The 23,702-nt window shown below is 37.4% G+C and overlaps 1 protein-coding gene across 3 annotated transcripts in view; it reads left to right on the top strand.

Annotated features, from left to right (window-relative positions):
* Window positions 1-23,702, top strand: part of srbd1 (S1 RNA binding domain 1) — a 55,790-nt gene that overhangs the window by 11,117 nt on the left and 20,971 nt on the right. For all 3 annotated transcript variants that reach the window (XM_042011037.1, XM_042011038.1, XM_042011039.1), the window contains exons 10-16: window positions 919-1,022; window positions 1,758-1,865; window positions 2,062-2,219; window positions 3,515-3,605; window positions 3,805-3,912; window positions 17,728-17,819; window positions 19,940-20,022. In XM_042011037.1, coding sequence (XP_041866971.1) covers window positions 919-1,022; window positions 1,758-1,865; window positions 2,062-2,219; window positions 3,515-3,605; window positions 3,805-3,912; window positions 17,728-17,819; window positions 19,940-20,022 — 744 coding nt within the window. The remainder of the gene's footprint in view (window positions 1-918; window positions 1,023-1,757; window positions 1,866-2,061; window positions 2,220-3,514; window positions 3,606-3,804; window positions 3,913-17,727; window positions 17,820-19,939; window positions 20,023-23,702) is intronic.

Here is a 23,702-nt window from a genome sequence, read left to right as displayed (position 1 = left end):
AGCGAGGGAGCCTGGGGCAGAGACATGCCAAGAGAAGAGAAATCTAACTTTCATCATTATTCAAGCAAACTTGCTGCATTAATCCTCCGCCATGCCATTAGCTGTGTTTTTAAATGTTTATTTTTGTGTGTGTGTGTTGCATATGGGTGCACCACATCTGAGGGTGCTGCTGAGTGGTAATGGTTGTGGCACCATGTGTGGGAGTGGGTGGGGGTAGGCCTTGCGGTGGCAGTGCTGATGGTGGCATAGTGGTGGCATTTGTCAGTTTGCTTCTTCCGCTTGGGCTCCAGATTGACGTCTTGCTTCTTGGCCCTGTTCTGTGGCAGGCTAAAGGTTCCCTGCTGAAAAGGTCAGACACTTACTACTGTTTGCTTAACAGCATGTAACAGTTCCTCTGAGGGGGAACCAGCACACAACACAACAGGCCTGGCCACAGGAAACACTCCTAGGCTCATCACTTTTTGTTGCACGTGTGTTGAGCTTCAGGATTTTGTTTTCATGGTTGGGAGTTAAGATGTTTGTGATTTTTTTCATTTCTTTGGAGAATAGTTACCTCCATCTTATTTTTATAGTAGTACAGCAAAATGAAAAAAAGAAAATCCTTGAAAATAAATAAAATCACATGGGATATTGTGCCTTCATGTAAATAATTTGCTTTTCTTTTTGCCCAGGAGTAGAAATTTTGGAATTGAACTTTTGCCTTTCTTAATCAGGCTTCAAATATATCCAATTTAAAGAATTAGAAAATCACAGATAATCACCACAACAAGTCAGAATGCTGTGCACTTTTGTGCCAATGGTTCTGAGAATATTTTTGCTCTGAGCATGCTTTTCTTCTACAAGTAGTCATGCTTTCATGTCTGCACTCCTTAGCGGTGGAAACGGATGCATTTCGTTCATGCATGTTATTGTGCACAGACGCTGGCGATTAACCGAGGGGAGAGTCTGAAGATTTTGACAGTGAAGGTGAACATACCCGACAAAGTGAAGAGTGAGTTCACCAGGTGGTGCATCAACAGCAGGTCAGAAACACAGAAATGCACAAGCTATTTAAACACATTCACAAGTGTGTTTGCCGTATTCATACTATCATACTATCATACTATGCCATATTACAGGTGTTAATGACTGCTAGGTTTAATTTCCTTTTACATAGCAGATGTTGAAAAATATTTTGCCAGGGAAACATCTGCTGGTACATGGTTTTACAGTAATCAATGCAAGAGCTCCAAACATTAAACATGGTGCTTTAATAAGATAAATTTTAGCACAGTCTATGTAGTGTTCAAAGTTTTTTTGTTGGGAATTTGAAGATAGGATTTTCAAAATAGTTGAATTAAATGGGAAGTAAAGCAAATAACTGGAAGGATTTGTTATTGATTTACTTATGTTTCCACCAAGTTGTTTTTGAAAGCAACATAGATTAATTATAAACATGATTTTCAGGGTAGAAAAATGTGCACCACATTTTGAATTTTCAATTTATTTTTAACAAAAGTCAAATAATAATTTTCTTACAAACATTTTCAGCCAAACTGTCTTGTTAAAGAAATTAAATGTTGCTTTATTTTTTTTTTTATCACAAGGTTGTTTTAAAAGGAAGGCTTTGTGAATATTACAGCAAATGGATTAAAATTTTATGAAGACAATTTCTTGTCTGGAATTGAGTGTGAATGAAGCAGCTTTTAGAGAGGCAGAGACACATTTGTTTTATCAGTGAAAATGCCACCTGGGGATAAAAATTGCTTTTAATGCAGGTGGAGGCCAAAGACATTTGCAAGAGAAGAACTTCATGCAATCATTAGGAATGCAGTCGAAGACTCTTATAAGAGGCTTGTTCTACCCTTTCTTACAAGGAGCTACAGGTATTTTCTTTTTTAAAAATTGCGATTCAATTTACACTCTTTTATCCTCCATTTGCCTCCATCCCTCACTTCTTTCTTTCCATATAAATATCTTTTATTCTCACTATACATCTAACCACCATCTATTCCCCGTTTCATTGGGTTTTTATATGTCTTCACTGACTTCTTCCTATCTGATATTTTCTTCTCTTGGTAGAACTAAGCTGACAAGTGCAGCCGAGAAGGAGTCGATTGCCATGTTTGTGCGGAACCTCCGCCAGCGTCTGTTGGTGTGTCCAGTCAGAGGTTGCGTCATCATGGGGGTGGACCCTGGCTTCAGACATGGCTGTAAACTGGCAATCCTGTCACCCACAAGTAAGTGACATAAAGTGTATAATATTCTCTGTAAACAGTGCATAGATGGGTTTCTGTGCCGTGTCTTTACAGAGGTGTTTGCAGCCAGGATGCAGAAAGCAGCACTCAGCCCAGTTTGTTTAGCAGAGCCAAACTTCGAAACGGAGATTACGTGGCTGTTAATTTTATAAATTACGTAAAAAAAATGGATGGGAATCATTTAAAATTCTTATGCACTCAAACTTACTCTTTTTAACTTTTGGTGAGATAACTTCAAGGACTGCTTGAAATTTAGAAAAGATGAAAAGATAGGCATTTTAAATCAAATATGTCTGAGATATTGAGATCCTAACATTATTCCTGACAATAGTTTGAGGTGTTTTGTACACTAGATACAATTGCTGTTAAATGTGACAGGTTAAAAGCAGTTACGTTTATATAAGTAAGTATGTAGTCAAAGTAAAGTAACATCAACTTATGATGAAGGCTTATAGTTTAATCCTTTTGGCATCGAAGAATAAATATTTAAGGCTTTCTTTTATTTACACCACAAGCACAGTTATTGACCTCCACAAATCCATTAAATAAATTTATTTTTTTTTTTATTTTTTCCTCTGTTTTCTCTTTCTATTCCCATGTCAGACCCAAATTTGTTATTGTTAATTTCCCCATTAGTTGTTATTGATTTACTTATATTTCCACACCAAAAAAAAAAAAAAAAAAATTCTGCTCATTATGTTAGTTGAATCATAAATGAAGAATAGTGTTTACTCTGAGAACACATTGTAAAGCACCACTGGATCTGTTATTACCACCAAGGCGAATCTGCATGCCAAGGATTAGATGCCAGTTGGCATGACCTGGTGAGTGCATCATGTCTGTGCACGCATATGTGTGGGTGTTTTATATGTCCACTTTACTGTATGTCCTGGCATGTCTCTCAGTGGGTGTGGTCTCACACTGTGTGAAGGGATGTCCCACCCTCTGGGTGACTGCTTGTGTGGCCACGAGTCATGCTGACATATTTATAACAGATAGATGGAGGCATATATCAGGTGTCAGGTCCAGCATGGGTGGTCACAGGTTTGGTTGTCTTTTCTTATCTACGTTTCTCCTCTGAGAAAGCAGTAATGTGGCAGGAGTTGAGCTTCTTCAGGAAGCATAAACAGTAAGCACACACTGTTCTTGAATTATTTTTTTTTTAGAGATATTTCATAGAAAACTGCAAAAATATGAACTGATATTGTGTTGTTGTCATACGTCTCTATCACCAAGATTTTATTTTTCTTTTTTCCTCTATTTGTCTCTGCTTTCAGGTCAGATTCTCCACACTGATGTTGCATACTTGCACAATTCAGAACAGCAAAGGCAAGCAGATAAACTGCGCCACCTTATGATTAAATACAGGTACAACTGCTAAGTAACTACTTTCTTATGTATACTGTTTTAGTTGAGCTCAGTACATTGCCATAAAATGGTTAGTATCATGCATCAGTGAGACCAAATCCACTGAACAGATTGTAACTAACAAGGAAAGAGTATTATTACCAAACAGCATTTTGATTGCTGTCCTTTGCATTCTCATACTCCTAATCTTGTCTTCTAGCTGTACCAAAGTTGTCATAGGCAACGGGACTGCTTGTCGTGAAACAGAGTCCTTCTTTGCTGACCTGATCTCCAGACGCTATTTCCATCCTTTGGATGTGTCCTATTGGTAAGGTATTTATCTGCAGCATGCTAGAACAGGTTATACATGAATTTGAAGTACATACAGAAAGTACACTGTCCAGATGGCTTACTGATTGTGGTTTATTTCTACATTATACTACAGGATTAAAACATAAAATGCTTTAAAAGAAAAGTTGGAAAATTGGCTGTTATCAATTTATCTCTACACGAGGAGATCTCTGTTTGGGGTTGAAGGCCGTGCTGGGCCTCACAACAAGGCCTTTAACCTCCAATTGCTCCCTAGGCACCATAATATGACAGTGTACTGCTCCTAGTGCAGAATGAATTTCCAAATTGGGATTAATAGTTTATTAAGTTTGTTATTATTTTTCCACATTTCTCACATACATAGCCACTTCACACCACACATACAGTTCCCATAGGTTTCAGGACAGAATGTAGAACACTTTCAAACAAATGCCTACTTATTTTGAAACAACTCTCACTTGTGTGTGTTAGGCACCAAAATACCAAGCAAATTTCAAGACTAGGAAATGAGCAAACTATCAGAGTACTGATATTACATTACAGTCATTTAGCAGACACTTTTCTCCAAAGCAACTTGAGCTGAGAGTAGGCAGTAGCATTAGGGTCTTGCCCAAAGACCCAACTGGAAGGTGTTAATGTTTATGCCCTGTGGGATTCAAACTTGGGTCTCCCACAAAGGAGACGGATGCCCTGTCAACTGAACAATCCAGCCACATAGCTTGTAATAGCACAGTTTTTAATTTTTAATATTTAAGTAGAACGCTGCATTCCCCACCTCACTCTGTTTGTGAACCCATTTGTGTAAATAAAGAGTGATGATGACAGAGAAATTATGATTCAAGTAGAGAAAGTTGAGAGAGGGAAGGATATTAAAACAGAGGGATTTGGGAATGTGAAAGAGAAGATAACTAATGAGACATTTGTGTGGTGGTGAGAAAGCTGGACCTGGTCGAGAGAAACAAATTGGAATGTGTCCTCAAGTGAGTATCTATTAAAGCCATCTGGACTTTGTTTCACTTTGGTCCAATTAAAGAGACATTTTGTGGTCCAAGTCGTGTCTGTAACCAGACCCAGTCCAAACTTCAGGATGGAGCAGTATAGAGGCTGTCCAAGCATAATAACCACTGGCTTCTCTTTGCACCACCTTTCATTCTCTGCAGAGTTCCATGTGCGCTTGTTGACTTGAGGGTAGCAGTGGGACCACAGCCTACAATCATTCTGAGCTGTATGTGAATGTGTGTGTGTCTGACTTTTATCCGTACATGAATGCACATTTAAGAGGTCATACATTTGATATAATGGCCCATATTTTTTTCTCTAAAGTTACATTCAAAGTGGGGTGTTTATTAAGTTAACGTCCACTTGATTATTTTTTCTACAGTCCACCTCCATATATTTTTTCTTTGAGCTGTTTTGAGTACCTCCAGAGCAGCTACATTTCACATCTCGGTATAATGTCTGTAGCTTTTTCTTCTGCTGCAGCTTTTGACATCTATGCTTTATACAAGACATAACAATGTTAAACTTAATGTTTGATGTGGTGCATAGCAAGCTGGACATCTTATAATATGCCCCTTTTTTTCTTTAAAAACATCCATCATAATCAAATATACCGTATCGCCGTAGAGTCATCTTCTCTTTCTTTGGTTTATTGGGACTGTGGCTGGTGAAGGTTCAGAAAGTCTAAATAGAAAAGATGCTATAATTGAATCTGTTGGTGGTTTTTATTCCTTTTTGCAATGTAAACCTTTCTTCCATTCTCCTCATGTCATTTTTGTGCTCTCCTTCTCACTTCTATCCCTTTGTCTTTGCTGTTATTTTTAATTCCAAAAGCTCTTAAAAATGAAGGAACAGGGTGAGGATGTAGCTTGCACAAAGTGTTATTTGGACCGTTTTTTTGTGGAACAAATTCACTGAGTGAATTGTAATAATTTTCAAAGGTATTTTAACAGTTTAAAACATAATTATACTCTTTTTCCTGTAATGTGTCCATTTTAAAGGACATTGATTATATGAACACAGAGGGGATGAATAATCTCAAGGATTAATAGTTGTTGATAACTATAAGAGTTTTACTTTCCTGCTAACTTACCCACAGCTGACCCTGACTTACAATTAAGAAAACCTCATTACCACAACAAGGATGATGGCAGTGATGAAGAATAGCAAAGCAACATCAGGAACACAAGAGGTGTTGAAAGTCTGTCAGGCAGCCCATATGTGATGTTGGAAAACCACCAGAAACACTGCGACCTTAAACTACAGAAACTGAACAGCTGAACTCTGTCTTGTCTGTTTCAGTGTATTCATAAAGGGACTGACTTTCTTTTTCTTTAATCTTTGTGTTACAGTCCACACTCTTTTGGTTTCCCTTGGTTTCCTTTTCCACTCTAAGTTGCTTATGTTTTATTCTTCCTCAAATATCCTCAAACATGTTTGTGATGCATGTGTGTGAAACAGTGAGACCTGAAAAGATATTATTTTATTTTCATTGTGACCAAACTGGGTGCATCATTACTAATAATGCCAGTAAGAGTGACATTATCAGTATAAAAGTCTCTTTGCTGTTGAATTTTGGGTAACACTGTTTTAACGTGGCTTTAGTTAGTTTGATTTTATGCCCGCATCCTTGTGTTGATATACAAACGCATGTGGCTGTGTAGTTAATTAAGCCTCCTCCCTGCTCCTCGTGCCTCCTTCTCTGTCAGCCTTGAGTGCGGTAGTTCATTAAAGTCCTCAGCCTCATTTACGCCGTCTGCTTCCTGTCTCCCTGTGAGCCTTCATTGTGTCTCCACCCCCACCCCTCACCATCCTTTCTCTTCCACCCGCCCGTCTCTCTCTTTCTGTCCTTTTGCCTCAGTGCACAGCTGGAATGACAGCCAGAAATGGCAGCCTGCAGGGCATCCTCACTTGTATTCTGTGTGTGTTTGTGTGTGTGTTGGTAGGGAGGTGATATGCACATACACACTCTTGCGTGATTATTTTATGTAAGTCCAGCATGTTTGTATTTATGTATGTTTGGGGGTGATTTGTATTACTCAGCCTGGAGGACACATGGCTCCTAACACACAGGTGTGTTTGTGTACATGTTACCTGTGTATGTGGGGTACCTGACTTTCAGTTTACGGGAGATTTTTGGAATATGCTTGTGTGAATGTTGACAACTAATGTAGACTGCATAAATAATTAATTTATGTAATTTTCCCCCAAAGTTTACTTTACGTCTATGACTAAGAACTCATGACACCCCACAACTTGTTTTAGTTGTTACACTGAAACTTAAAAAAATATTTTCTGACACTTTCTGTCAAACATAACTTTTTTGACTTATCAAAATAAATCACAATTTTACAAACAATATACTGACATCACTTCACATATCCTTAACCTGTTGACTACTACCATGCAGCAAATGAATGAAATGTCCAATATTGAATCTCTCAAAGCTTAATACAGCAGCAAACAGCAGCTTGTCATATGAAGGTAAGATAATGTGGTCAGCTCTGGTTCTCGTGTGTGGAGTGCTGCAAGAGCATGCTTTTTGCATGTGAGTCCTTATACAGTGAGCAAACTTCCAGCTTTTCCTCCGTGTCATATTTTATTATTTACAATTACAGAGGAGTTTGTGAAATTTTTTGTGCTGCACTTAAATTTCAGGTTTGGCTCTTTTTTTTTTTTTTTTTTTTGTAGTTACATTTTTTGTGCTAGCATGTTTTATTGTAGGTTTCTTATTTTGCCTGAAACTTAATTTTATACTAGAAAAATAATAAGAAAATGACACTTTATTATTTTGAAATTAGGAAATTTTAATTGTGTCTTTACCTACCAGTGACATTACATATGAAGTATAATAATAAAAAAGAGACTAAATACTATCATCGTAATTTCAAACTGTGTGTCCATTCAAGACAAAACACATATACTTAAAAAGGAAAAAAAAAAGTAATATTCAATACTTGCTTTGTTAAATAGCTGCAACTAATTTTTGCAGTTTAATAAGTGATTTTATTTTCAATAACACATAACTTTTAAAACATGATAGGTTGCTACTATCATTCTTGTTCTACAGAATCTTTTAAATTTTATATAATTATATAAATTGTGTTTTGTACTTTTTCTTTTAGGTACTAATTGTATTGTAATTTTAAATGAATTATAATGAATTAACCATGAAGCCGTAAGCCCAGGTTCTCTCATTTTATCTCATTTTATGTTTTGTTGATCATTTTATAATTATGTGACTGTCTAACTCAAATTATGTAATCAACAATTATCTCAAATTACATGATTATTAAGCATGATGATAAATGAATTGAGAGAACAGTTAAGTATTATCAGTATATAACTAGCATATATTCAAATCAAGCTAGGCAAGTAATAAAATATTACATATAATATTTTAGATGGCCCATTTTAAGTATTAATTAGTTTATTAGCTATATTTGTGATATAACTGCATACAACGTAGGATGCATATTTTAATAACTATTTTTGATGAGTGAATAGAACAGAATAGACTTAATTTGTCACTGAAGATGAATAATGAGCATAAATAAGTCATTGTAAGAGGAAAACACAAGTTTCATAAGAGTCATAATTTAAAGATGAAAAGCATGTTAGCAAGGCCATGCTCTTTAAAGACACAATTTAATATCAAATGTCTTCCTGATTAAATAAAGGTAAATAAAAAATAAAAATAAACAAAAATTAAATGTACTGGCCATACCACACCTTACCAGAATTACAGGAATAACTTCGAATAAATCACATGACTTGGCTCTTTTTCCTCTATTAGGTTAACAGAAAAGTGATTAATTTTGACCAATAGATAGTCGGCATCCTGCAGAACATTATACAGCATGAAGTATTATTCAGTCTGACAGGGTTTGTCTGCTTGTGATGTCCTGCACTATCTTCACCCTAGGTGATTTGCCATACAGCTGTGCCTCAGTGATTTAAACACTCCCGATTATAATATTTTTTTTTTTAATATGAGTTAACAGGCAAGATACATACTCCTGTCTCTAGTAAGTAGTTTAATAGTGTACATGGAGGATGCAAATCAGTTATGATTGGATATTGTCATCAACACCTCCTTGTGGCTACTGCCTCCTGGTGTGTCTCTTACCTTTTGGTCCCTTGACAGGCCTGTGCAATGTGACCTTGGTTGTCATTGTGCTTTAACACTGATGGGGCATGCAGACTTTGTCAAAGCTCATAAAATGATCAGCACTGGTTGGACAAATGCTTGTGAATGTGTGTGTTGGTAGAGTGCAGTGGAGTTTTAGCTTGCACCAGTGTTTTTTTTTTTTTGACAGGCATCTCAGTTTTAGTCTTAGTTTTAGTCGTCATGACGAAAATGCTTATTAGTTTTAGTCATGTTTTAGTCATGTCTAAGTTTGATAGTTTTAGTCTAGTTTTAGTCAACAAAAACTCAAAAAGGTTTTAGTCAAATAAAAGTTTTTAACAAATTAATTTAGGTCAATAATGCGTATTAAAAAGTGGAATCAAGGTTGACAGGTTATAGCATGTATTGCAATTCATAAAACAAGTTAACCTTAATGCTTTTGCATTAAAATCCAGATCCTTTACCAGACTGATAACTTTAGCCGAGACTTTCCCATCAACAGGGATGCAATGCTGCCGGGCTATACTTAACTGCTGTTAGGCAGTAACCTTTTATTTCTATATTTCACCTTTTTTCATCAATTGATGCCCTACTTCATCATACAAAAACGTCACAAGAAAATAGCAACACATTGTGAGCTTGTTGTTTAGTTATTTTAATCAATAATTACAAAATTAAAAGGAATGGTTTTAGACTTAGAAGGTTTCCCAGCCAACAGCAAATACTGTAATCAATTATTCCTAAAAAGCAAAGAGCAACAACATCCCTACTTTGATAACTGTGGCTTTATTTCTGAGAATTTTCTGAAGTGCAATACTCCACCCTGAACATACACATGCTCAACTTGACCTGGTCTACCAGTGAAATTATGATGGATTATAGTTAAAATATGTCCATATATCGTTTCGTTGCTTCCATCAAACCCCTCTGTCGACGCTGGTTAGCAAGGTTAACATATGAATGAATAAACTGCTTGTCTGTGTGCACGCTGCACTTGTGGTGGAGGGCGTGGCCAAGGTGCAGCAGCATTGCTGACTGACAGATTGTTCTCGCAATAGGCAGAAATGTCTGCATTTTTAATGTTGGACAATCAGTCCTTCTCGTCAACGAAATCTCACAAACTTCTCGTCATGTTTTCGTCATCAGACAGCCATTTTTAGCTCGTCACCGTCTCGTTATTGTCATGAAAAAAAGGTTCGTCAACTAAATAAATTTGTCATCGTTGACGAAAACAACACTGGCTTGGTGACATGCAATGATTTGCGTTACCTTCATAAGGTGGGAGCTTTGAATTTTCCTGTGGAAAGTTATTGGTGGGGAATTCAAACACACACATTGCAAGTCCTGATATGGTGACAAGGAAGATGGTATTCTTAGTAGCATCATAGCACAGCACAGAGGGTCAGTGTTCTACAACCAGTGAGAAAAGATTGAATTGGCTTGTTTTAAGCCCCGTTGTTTAACATTTTAACACTAATTTTGATGTAAAATAACATTTAAAATAATTTGTTCTCATAATGTGAACGAATAGTACACTAGGTTTTTGGCTACTTAAATGACGAGTGACAAGTTGACAGTGGTTGGCTGTAACATGGTGATGGAAATGATATCAGAGGGCAAGAATATGTGGGGTAAGGTTAGGGAAATCTTTGGGCAATGGTGATGATACACACATGCTGTGACTACAGCTCAAGGTAAACAGATACGGCATCAACCACTTGTTCTTCCACTGCGGAAGGCAACAAGATGACCGACCCTCCTACTCTTTTTCACAAAGATGCGCTTGGATCCTTGAGGGGCTAAAAGTCACCAAACTATTTTGTTTAGCTTGATTGAATTAAAACAGATTCCTGTGAACGTATCTAAAATTGAAAAAATACCTAAAATGTTGCCTGTCTTTTTTTAATTTCCTTAGTAAAAAATAAAAAAAGAAACCTAGAAAAAAACAGAAAAACCTTTTAATTTTTCTACAGTTTAACTCGAAACCTATATATAAAGCTCTATTTTCACTAGGCTGTTTTTAGTACTAGTCTTTTTTGATGGGTTCATATTTACAAGATGTCCAACAGCAATCCATGCAGTTGCTTTGGGAAGCATATTCAAATGGCAAACAGTGTTCTCCACCAAAGACACACAGGCATGCTTTGCAATAAGTCCTTGACTGTCTTGCCCTCTAGCTGACTCCTTTTGGAATGAGATCATTATTACTGGCTAGCTGATTGACCTGGAGGACAGTGGTGGAGACTGTATTTATGACTGTATCTGGGTGCGGGTGTGTGTATCCCCTGTCATGTCCTCTGTACAGGCATTCTCCCAGGGCCAAGCTGAGACAGTGATGAACATACAGTGGCAGGACAAGCGATGACTTAGTGAGATCCAGGCACTCAGGCCTCTCTGAGGGTTTGAAGGTTGGATGGAGGGAGGGACAGATGGATTCAGAGGCATGGAAAGGCCTCAGCCTGGCTGTGGGGTGCGTCTTCATTTCAAAAGGAAAATGAACCCTTGGGTAATTGAAAAGGTTATGTCATTGACTTTATACAGAATGAATAGTCAGTGTTCAAATGTGTTGGGGAAAAAGTGATTTATATTTAAAGGGCACATTTTTAATGCAAACAAAGGTATAAATATATGTTTCAATAATTAGAATTAATTAAAGGCAGATGCTCAGTTTAAATGTCAGAGTATGCTTGTACAAGACTCTGGGCCTCACCCTGCTCTCGGTGGACCAGCCTGCAAGTGTGTATAAGGATGGACAGGCACAGCCTGATGGAAACATTCATTCCTTTTAATTTTATTGATTTTAAAACCCAAGATGTAAGGGTTTTGTCATGGGCAGGCAGAGGGAGTGCTAGATGTAAGGTTATAATTTCAGAGAGAGAGATGGGCATAAAGAGCACTCCGTTAGAACCAGCAGGTCTTTATCAGAGATAAACACACAACAAAATGGATATAAAACTGAAAGAAGTAATAATAAAAAAAAGCGATGACTGGGAGCTTGGATGCTTCTAAAGATAAATCTGATTATTTTAGACTCAATATAATAAAATCAGAACAGATGTACAACTTCATTTGGACCCAAACAACCATGATTTGAGAATTTGAGGATTTCAATAATAATTCCTGGTTCATTACACCATACCAGAGGTTTTCTTTTTCAAAAGTAGGTTATTTAAGATTGATGCAACATTAATTTAATTTCTTGAGTCAAATGCATTCTCAGTAGTCTGACACATGATCAATGTTAACTGGTGAACTGCTTACAATTGGAGAAGAACAGTGGGCTCATATATTTCTAGTTAAAGAATCAAGGTGCATGGCTCCTTTGTCACTTTGTCCACTATAATGGGAATTTTCTCGGAAGGGAATGACACTGTTAAGGATTAGTTTCTGCCTCCTTGACTGTTTTTTCCTTTTCAGCTGTTCTGTCTGTTGGATGAAAAGAGGAAAATTTTGCATTCTTCTATGCTCCAGAAGCTCGAGAAGATATATTGCTGATTACTGCTGACACAAGACTTGGTTGAAATGGAGACCTATAATACCTATAATACAGTTATAGATAACACATGATTGTACAGCATTGTCTTTTTCTGTAGTTTGACACAGTTCAGGCTGATTTCACATTGAAAAGGTGCACATGCTTCTCAGCTGCTGCGTGATGGCGGCAAATTTGTATCCACACCAACAACCAGCCTCATTGCTGCAGAAGAATAACTGCCACTGTTTTTCGTGAAGAAAAACTGTAAGAGTATGATGAGTAAAGGTTTTTAAAAAGTTGAATTTGGTTGCTGAAATTAACTGTAAATCATACATTATTATCATCAGTTGGCATCTTTATTTTTAAGTTGTTTATTTAATGTCTGGGACATGTTGTCTACACACTGAATCTAAGTTGAATGAACACGTTTTAACTGGGTATTTTGCAGAGAACTGCTTCCCTAATTTTTTTCCCTTCCTGATAAATAGGCCACGTACGGGAACTGGAAGATTTGAGACTGCAGCTTTGCTTCAGCTGTGACTGAGACTCTCATCTCATAAAGCTGGTGTAAGGAAAGGGGTGTTTGATTTGGTTCTTGGCATTTGCAGGTGGTGGATAGTGAAGATCTGCCAGTCTTATCCCTATCACCCACATCTCACTCGCTCCCCTTCCCATGCCTCACTGGTGGCCAGCCTCTGTCCCTTCTTCTTCCCCTCCATTCACCCAGAATCTTCCCTCAGGGTTACAGTGTTCCCTGCGATGGTCGTGTATGTGACAAGCATGTGTGATGAGTCTGTGTGACATGCAGTGTGTGTATTTGTCATTTTAGGGTGTGTGTGGATGCTGTTGTGTGTTACACAAGTAGAAGTACATGTCTTTCCTGCTTCCAGATTGACATGAGTGTCTGTGAGGCTTTGCTCTTTTCAGACGTGCCTCACACTGGCAGTTGGAGTTTGTGTGTGTGCGCGTGAGCTTGCCTGCCTTCTAGCGCCTCGATAGAGACTGACGGCCCCTGACACCTGCCATTTGGACGCTTTTCTCTGTGAAAAATGTCATCGTCTTTGGACCCGACGTGCATACATGCTCGTGTGTATGTGTGTGAGTGAGAGAGATATGGCACATCCCTCAGTTTTGCTCCCCGAGGTCAAGCTTTGCAGCTGACTGAACAATGGACTCAAGCTGTTTGAGCAGCCTGGACAGAAAAACTTGGCAAGTGTACGTGTGTGATTTTTTTATTTACTTTTTTTTCTTAATAAAGAATGTTTAGGGGTGGTTACAGCTTAGTCTTAGGCAGTGAGATGAAGACAATTCAAACATGTTTAACATAAACAGATCGACAGGAGGGATGGAAGTTTTATATAAAATATGCAAGCATTAGCTTAATGGATAGTTACATACTTTTCCTGTGCAGGCTATATTCTTCAAGCCTTTCAATTTAGAATACAATTATAATATTTAATTTGACTTGGTTAGCCTAGAGACAGATATAACTATTTTATAATATGATATTTGCTCATGATAAATGCATGATAAGTCCTAGACATCAACAGATGGCACTGTGTCTTCCTTGGTGATGTTTGAACCTAGTTTGGTCTTCAGCAAGTAAAATGCATGAGTCATCCCCAAAATCACTTTTGTCTAAATGTTTAGGATAGTTGTTTTAAATATAATTTGCTCAAATTTAAGCATACACATTTCTTATACTTAGCATTGTCTCTGTTGCATCTGTCCACATAGATTTTTTTAATTAAATACAGTGTGAGAGTTTCACTGTTCATGACCAAACCAAGGTAAAGTGATACAAGAAGTAATGTACACCCATTTGTCGATTTTGGAAATCCTTCTACTATCTTCTTCCTCCTCTCTCTAACTTTTTTTTTGGGTAGTTTGTGATATTATTGCCCCTATTTTTTTCTGGCTGATCTCATGATTTGTTGGTAATTTAGACTGAGAGTCTCTGTGCCTCAAGGCTCTAATGAGGTATCAAATTGTGTATCCATCTCCTTCAATGTTGGGTTTTGTTGAGGGGGCGGAAAGGGGCAGTCATTTTATGTGTGTGTATGTGTGAAGCCCGAGGGTGTGTTTAAACACAACCAGTGGTGGGGTGGTTTGGGGAACCAGTTTGTGACTTTGCCCTGGGATGGGACAGAGCCTGTGTTTGTGTGTGTATACAATTAGGAGGGCAAACAAATGTACAAATAAATGATAACCCTACAGGGCCAGAACTCGACTCTTTACACCAAGAGGCAAACACTGACTTTGTGTCTTGAAGTGTGTGTGTGTGTGTGTGTTTGTGTGTGTGTGTGCGCCCGCGCGTGTGTGTGTCCACGCATTGACCGTCCGACCACAGACGACCTTCTGCTGTCTGCCAGGGCGATGCCCCCTCTGTCGATGGTCATGGAGGCTGTGGCGATGAGGGCTTAGAGCTGTATCCATGACAGTGCTGTTACCGAGCTGCCCCAGCAGCAGCCCTAATTAAGTTAGACTTGATAGAGGCTGGTGGCTTCTCTTTCCTCTCCCTATTATTCTTGGTTAGTCTTAGATTGATAGATAGATAGATATCTACTTTATCTATCTATCTATCTATCTATCTATCTATCTATCTATCTATCTGTCTGTCTATCTGTCTATCTAATTTTTTTTCTTTGTTGCTCTGTCTCTTTCTTGAACACAACCAGCACAACACTATTTCATTTGACCTATGCACTCACACACTCCCTGAATTTTATTGATATAGTTCAAATCTTTTTTCTTGTAACATATTTTAGAGTTTTGTAAGTTTTGTAGAGTGAACATTATTCAACATACTAAAAGAGATTGATATATCTTCTGCCACTTGTGTATGTGTGTCTCTATGCCTACGTGTGTGAGAAGCAGTGTGTCAGGTTAATGACCAGCTTTGCTTTGACCTCCTTGAAGGTCATGTGCCAGTGCTCGTTAGCAGTATCACCATGGTGATATGTCAGATGTCAGCACGATGGATAGGGAGCTGACAAAAAAACCAGTGGGGGCGGAGGAAGGGATGAATAGGGAAGATGGGGAAAGAGAAATGAGAAGAGGGAGGGGAGGCAAGTTCATTTAATTGTGATTCTCATCAGAAGGCCTCTGCCACTCTTCATTATCAAGATATTCATAATTGGCAAGGTTGCCGTAGCGTGGTCCAAGCCTCTGGGAAAGGATAAACATTTGTCTGTGTGTGTCTGTGTGTGTGTGTGTGTGTGTGTGTGTCTGCTGTGTGTCTGCACACTGCAGAAGGCCTAGCTGATTTGGATATAGCAGAGGTGTTGGTGTCCCCCTTGTTATATTAGATAGCCCTGAGGGAACTCCATCGTTCTGTTTCTCCATCGACCCAAGAGAGCAGGAAGACTAAAATAAATATGATGGCTTAAGTTGGGTATCAGGGGCTTTGTTTTGTCACTTCCTGTTTGGTGATGCAAAGCAGCCTAGTTAATAGTGAATACATTAACATGGGAAATGGTATATCATTTGTCTTGTAATATCACTCTATTTTTACTGTCTGTATCTACATGTAAAATGTATCAATAATACAGAAATTGACAAGAGCTTAATATCAGCTAAACTGAATAAATCTGTGCAAGTTTAGTTTTTATTTATAAAGAATATTAACATTATCATTTTGTGAATTTTTAAAGTAAGTTGTTTACATCAATATAATAGTGTATTCATCAATATGCCATTGATTCAAGCTTAAAAGAAACGGTGCAGATTTGGACTTTTAAATAAACACTATTCAAATGCAGCTGAGAGCAGGTGGATCTTATCCTGGATTTAAAAAAAACTAAGTGTTTCAGTGCCAAAATAATGTAAAGCAGTATTACTCAAAACTGGTACATAGGACCCACTGCCTTGCATAGTTTAGATGTTTTCCTACTCCAACACACCAGTGTCAGATTAACAACCTCTCGATCAAGTTCTTTGCAGGCCTGATAATGATCCTTTATTTAAGCCAGATGTGTTATCAGTGCAGAAGCATCTAAAACGTGTAGGGCAGTGGGTCCAGAGGCTTAGGACAGAGAAACACTTCTGTATATATATATACTGTAAATGCAGAAGCTGACAGATAGCAATTCACATTAGTGACCTCTAGATGGCAGTAGTATCACATACATTGAATGAGATCTGCAGGCTCATTCCATATAATTTAACAATCACACATACATATGCATCATAGTGCCATTTATTTAGGTGTAAATTATCAGTAAGAATACATATTTACCAAAAGTGGGAACCATACTGTGGCAAAGGCTCTCAATCAGCACAACATATTAAGTATATAGTAGATCATTATATGAGTCAGTGGATTATGCAGCTTTTGGTACATGTGGTTTATTGCACCTGCTGTCTGCAACCTTTACAATCCAAAGAGCCATTTTCACCTCAGCCCCGCTAAATAAAACTCACTTGGAGCCATGTTACGAGATTTTTTGAAAAATGACGACTTATAATTTTTTAATAAATATCTACAATAGGAAATGTCATTTTTGAAGAACCACTTATTTTTTTATTTTTAAGTTTAAAAAAAAAAAAAAACAAGAAAAACATGGGATGTAAATATTTGTATAAAATTATGTTTAAAAAAGACCATAGTTTCCAACCTAATGACAAAAAAAAGAAAAGATACTGATACTTTTAGTGTCAATATGTTGTGGAAATTCAATACAATTATTCCATAAAAAAACTCAACAATTGCTAAAAATCTGCATTTGTTGTTATATCTATGTTTAAAAACATTAGGTAGTTCTTTAGCATTTTTGCCAGGTATTAAGGGCCTTTGTTGAAGGTCCAGAGAGCCACTTGCAGCTTCAGGCATCAGGTTGCAGACCCGTCGTCTAGACTCTAGAGGCATTTGAAATATTTTAATTGTGTTAAGTTTAAATTTATTATTCATGATGCTGTTTTGGAGACATCATGACAACTGATAGCACAAATCAAATGTGGATCCATTTTAAGAAGCTGTCAGCAGCACGGTGCAGGTAGTGGCCACTGTAATATTTGAAACACTAAACCTGCCTCATATATTTTTTTAAACTCTCTTCATCACTTAATTTTCTTCCTTTGCAGCAGTGACTCTATCACCTTCACTTATTCTGTAGTTATTTCCTGTTCCTATGTACTGTATCGCTCAGAATCTCTCCTCTGTTTTTCTTATTTTCACTTTTTAAACATTTTCTGTCCAATTCTTTTCCCAGTATAACCAATGAGGCAGGTGCATCCATCTACAGTGTGAGTCCTGAGGCAGTAAAAGAGATGCCAGACTTGGACCCGAACCTCAGGAGTGCAGGTAAGCTAAGCAGCCAGACTGCATGTATGTTTTCATCTGACGGTGATTGAATCTTTTATATAATATGTGATATTTACAATGATTTTATTAATGTACAAAGCGACAATGTCTTGGGAATGACAATTAGCTATTAACTGGCTATCAGTGAATTTCTTCTCTACCAAACAAGGTGTACCCTGTTTGAAAATATTTTAAAACACTGGGACATTAGAGAAGTTGTTTTCATCCTGGATTATTTTCATTTGTAATAACATTCCCTAAAACCTCTTGACAAACCAAATTTCTGTTTTACATTTATCAACAAATCCCAAGTTTGTTCATAATAAAAGCCACAAGGAAATATGCCCATAGATTAGATTTTTGTATTTAAACTCTTTTCCCAACCACTTATCAGCAGTAACATTATTAGTGAATTTTTGGCTCTGTGATTTAAGTCCTCTTTTGTCTTTTTGACTTTCCTTTGCGACTCTCTCTAATTCACTCCACAGAGTACATCACTGAAATCACAGAAAAAAAGTTATTGGAAAACAAATGTTTCCAACAGACTTCCTTTATAAAAGCCATAAATCAAGCAGGCCTGGATTATTCCATGCTAGGTTCCTGTGGTCGGCATATTTATACCCTCACCAAAAGCCTTAAGAAATCCACAGCATGTGGCTCCAGATGGATGAAAACAAAGGAGGTGTTGAACCACGTCTGTCTGTTTTGTCTTTTAAATGTGCATCATTTTTTTTCTCATTCGGTATGAGTCGGAATGTAATATTTCATGAAGAAAATTGTGAGTTATCAGCATCTTGGGGACACCTAGTGGTGATAAGCAATATTCCAACAGTTTACCAAGGATACTTTCAGTGTTGAGCTTCTTACTGTGCTCTTTAGCTTTCCTATTTCACTGTTGTCACTCACTGGTTTACTGTGTAAATTTAGCATTTCTTTAAAAGTTAAAAGTTTGATCAAATTTCTTTTAAGCTGAAAAGATAACGTTAAAAAAAGGGTAACATTCCATCAATACCAGACTGCAGCATGTTACATTCTGCAAATTTTCCTGAGTTATGGACCTTCATTATTTCCCCAGTATATTTAATTTATGTTGTTCTAATCTGTATTTGGCTTATTAACTTTTAATGAATGCAGGAGAACTTATGTTTACAAATCAACTATTCATGTTAAGAATCAGGCAGAGATTCAGAGACGCATGATAGACGGGAAGTGTATTGGAGTGTTCTGATGGTGCACAGAGCAGGGCTGGGGTTGAAACTTCATCCCTGTCTAAATATTATCTCAGGCAGCAGCCTTCTGCCGCAGTCAGATGAGAGAGAAGAGCCATTGATTCCAGACATACTCCCTCTTTTACGCCCCATCCTTCTCTTTCCTTTTGTCTTTTCTACCTCAGATATATAAATCTGACACATCTCATGTATGACACAACATGCACTGTCACCTTTGTATTCAGACTGATTCAAATTGGAGGGGTAAACTATATCCTGTAGTTTTAGATTGATCAAACAACCGGGGTTTTAAACACTTTTTTTTTTATCGTACACATATATGTTTTACACATTCAGCACAGTTTTTCTTACTTTAAAGAAAAAAAATGACAACAGTAACAGTTGTTGGGTTGGTTTTTCCTTTTCTGTAGGTTTGTGTTTATTATTTTTCCTTGTCTCTGGGCTTTTCAAGTATAATTATGGAAAAAATAACTGAATATGCAATTACAACTGATTCCCTTAAAGCTATCCTCTTTGGTTGTTGCATTGTTTGTGTGTATTTATGTGCTATATTTCCAGTGGGCACAGGTGCATAGATTAGGGGTTTTAAGGTTCATGGCTTCAGCATCTATCAGGAGCTATATGACAGGTGCAGAAGATCAAGTTAAATGCCAGTTTTAATTATTATTATTGGGGGAGGAGGAATGACAATTAGGTTTGGCCTGGCCTCAGGCTAGGGAGGTATTGTGCAGACAATTTGCATAATCAGTAATTATAAATATGCAGATGTGCATATTCAATAACCAAATCAAGCTGCAAATTGATGAAAAATACAATTGGCAGAATCACATGAAACTTTTGTCCTGATATTTTGTGATTCCTTATTTTGTTTCACTGTGTGTGTGCTGACAGTGTCTATTGGTCGCCGTGTCCAAGATCCACTGGCTGAGCTTGTGAAGATTGATCCAAAACACATAGGCATTGGAACGTATCAGGTGAGTGTGTTTTATTTATACATTTATTTAATTTGTTCATTTTTGTGTTAACTGCTCTAATTACTTATTTGATATAAATGGGTGGTTCTTTGGAAAGAATTTGTCAACAGAAGACCCAAATAAGTACATAAAAGCTTTGTGACCAGTTATTTGCTTAAAATCAAATTAAAAAAACATCTTCTCATTCTATCCTGTACATCCAATCTGCGGGCATGCAGATAATTTATTTCTTTCAAATCAAGCTTCTTGCACAGTTTAGATTTGACTTTTTATTTTTAACAATATCTGAGAAAGCGAATATGGGAAGCAGAGGAAAGAAGATACAAGCTATATATAGAGAGATGCAAACGGAGCAGCCAAACTTGGCTGAGGGCTGAGGCTAAGGATGACTGATTCATTTAATTGAGAATCGGGCATGATAATGTTTGGACATTTGTTTTTTCTTGTGTGATTGCTGCTTATTATCCATATTTGTTTCAGTGTGTGTACAGATGAAGCAACAATTAAGTCTGTATTGATGTTGTACAGTGTGTGTGTGTGGTTGAATGATATAGACAAGGTTGAAATCATGTTTATGTCTACTGTTCACATCAACTATGAGTTTAGTAACAAGAAATAAAGATGACTAATGACGGCAAACACAACACCATGGACAAATCCTTAAACTGCCAGCTGTAGATGATATAAGCAGTGTTGAAAGAATAAATGATGAAAGAAGTCATGGCATGTAGCTTATTAAGCCACACTATTACTAAATGGGGTAGAAAGAAGGATTTTAAGTGCATATCATGTGTGTTTTCTTTTTTTTTTTTTTACTCACCAATTTCTCACTTGCAGTGTTAAATTGGTAGAATTCCTGTTCCTGAGGATGTGAAGCTCATTTCATAATTAAGCAATGATGTGGAAGGAGACTGAGTGACAGTGTCAGGGGGGTTGATTCACATTTGAAAAGCAGCAAATTATCCAATTTCTAAGGCTAGGAACAGAATATTGTACTGCTGGCTTGATGAATGGCAACCAACCAGAGCTTTAACATGCAATTCACCAATCAGTTAACAGACTGGCAAATAGTTTCAGCTGTAGTGAAACCATCTGTTGCTTGGAGAGTAAAGGGAGACCCTTTATTAGTGGTACTAAGAGGCACCTCAGGTACATTACATTAGAACTCAGCATATGCTGAGAAATACTCTGGCTCATATTTAGCATCTCTTATTAGTTTCACTGTTATTGTGACATGTAGCAGCTGAACAAAACCTCAGTCAATAACCACTTCCAGCAAGAAGGAGAGGAGAGGAACCAAGGGGTTAGAAAAAAACAGCAGATTGTGAAAAAATTCAAAGGTAAACGAGTGATGGGAAGATTTATGTGTTGCGGGAAATAAATGGACATTTGAAAGTGAAAGTATCAAGTCAAATTGTGCAAGCTCTTGTGTGTATGTGTGTGTTGCTGAGTGTGTTAGGTCACAGGCCCTTGTCTCTCATCAAGTTCTGCTCGAGCTCTCTGGGGTGCCCAGGGTTCTGCACCTCTCACTCTCAGATCATGTGACTAGGTCAACAAATGATAATATAACCAAGTAAATAAACTCTGGGTGCTGACAGATATGAGATGGGACATCAGTTTGACCTGCATGTGAGCTCACATAAACACACACTTATGCACACTTTCCTCTCTGTCCCTTTTATGAATTAAACGCTTAGTGTGTATGTGCTTGAATGCATGTGTTTACATTTATATTAGTGCTTGCATGAATGTGTATGTGTGAGAAAAGTGCACTCATGCATACATGTTCTTTTGTGTAATTCGTGGCATTTTGAGTTTTCTGAAAGTTTATTGCCATTAGACCCAAAAAGCATAAGGCAGATGAAACTCTAGACAGCTGGCACAGCATGTGCTCTCTTTCTCTCTCCCTCTGCTGACCCAGTGAGTGACAGCTCTGAGAAAAGGCGGAAATGAGCTGAGGGCTAAAAAAGTGAGGCCCATTAAAATCAGATTGGACGTAAGTATTGGTGTGGGAACACTGTTTTCACTACAGCCCACTGGCTGACAGGTTTTGCTGAATTTTGCAAGATGCATGTCTGAATCCAGAACCAATGGCATTATTTTCTTTATTATGAGAGGCTCCTGCACAAAGCCACCTTACACTTTCATGTACAGCAGTTTTGTGACTTTTAATAATTAGAAACTAAGTAGGAGTAGCCTTTCGAATGTGTCCATGTCAGTTAGCTCTTTATGTTGCTATGGTCTGTTAACAGCTGGGTAATCCCCAGGGCCATGAAACTAACTGCTACTGGAAAATACACACGCAGACATACACTGCTGTGTAAGAAAATATTGCCTGCCAGCCGGATATTAAAGAAACTGTCACTCTTCTCCTCACTTCTTTCAACCGTTCTCCTTCCCTCACTCTAGCTTTTTGCTAGTATTTTCCTGATCCTGTCCCAATGACTGCTCTTCGTCTGCCATGTGCTCAGTCCATTTATTTTCTTTTTTTTTTTTTATGAAGGGGTTTTTAAAATAAAAAAAGGCACAAGCTGAAAAAGCTAAAATTAAAGCCAATGAGCACACAGCTAATCACAAGCCAATAGTCTAACACTATCAATGAAACATAAAATCCATTAATTCTATTCAAATCATTTTCAGTTTTATCTGTGTAGCACCAGCTCGTGACAAAAGCAACCTCAAAGCACTTTTAAAGATACAGTCCAATCCAATTTAATCAGATGGATCATTATACACCTCCACTTTTCTCATATGAAAACATCCCATTTTCATTCAGTCAAATTCATTATTAACAATTCATTGGATAAAGTGAATTTGTAAAAAGCTGACTAGCTAACTAGGAAACCAACAAAGCACATTAAAATTTGTCTTTAATTTTATCTTCCATTCTGAGAATGCATGGGTGGATGGGCCACAATGGACAGGGAAACATTAAAGTATAGAATAACTACAGTCTATGCCACTGAACAATAAGCTTTTTTTCTAGTAAAAGTGAACAGTTTCAGAATTTGTTAGATCATGTAGCCCAAAATATACACTGCTCAGCATAAGATACTCACTATTTTAGAGATGCACTTAAAGGCTGAATAATTACGATTTTTTTCTGTAAAAATAATTTAAAATGTTTTCATTTGTTAACGAGGGATAAAAGAAAGCTTCCCTATAAACAATCTGTCTCCTACACTAGGGCTGCAATGATTAGTTGACGTTGTCGACAATAGTCGACAATAAAAATAGTCGACAACAAATTTAGCCGTCGACTATTGTCGGCAAAGAAAAAACAAACAAAAAAAACAAACAAACAAACAAACAAAAAAAAAACTACAGAGTGAGACATCGTCTTCTAATCCTATCTCTGCTGAGAGTTGCACAATGCACATGCGCAAAGAGGGGAAAAAAATACAGAGTGAGACAAATAGTCTTCTTTTTTTTTATCTCTGCTGCACATGCGCAATAAAGTCTGCCAGGGGAAAAATATGGTGGCGGACTAGGGAGCAAAACGGCGGTAGAGAAGGTCAAAAGTCTGGGATAACTTCACGTTAAACTTACAAAATAAATTAAATACATGTGAGATTTGTAAAGCGGACCTTGTGTACCACGAAAGTACGCCAGCAATGCTTGAACATTTAAAGAGGAGGCATGTCGGACTTACATAACAATCTCATGCAAGATTTCAAAGC

This window comes from Melanotaenia boesemani, chromosome 16 (genome assembly GCF_017639745.1).
Source record: "Melanotaenia boesemani isolate fMelBoe1 chromosome 16, fMelBoe1.pri, whole genome shotgun sequence".
In the NCBI taxonomy this organism is placed as follows: domain Eukaryota; kingdom Metazoa; phylum Chordata; class Actinopteri; order Atheriniformes; family Melanotaeniidae; genus Melanotaenia; species Melanotaenia boesemani.
Note: the sequence above shows the minus strand (reverse complement) of the source record. Positions and strands in the feature narration are given on the sequence as shown.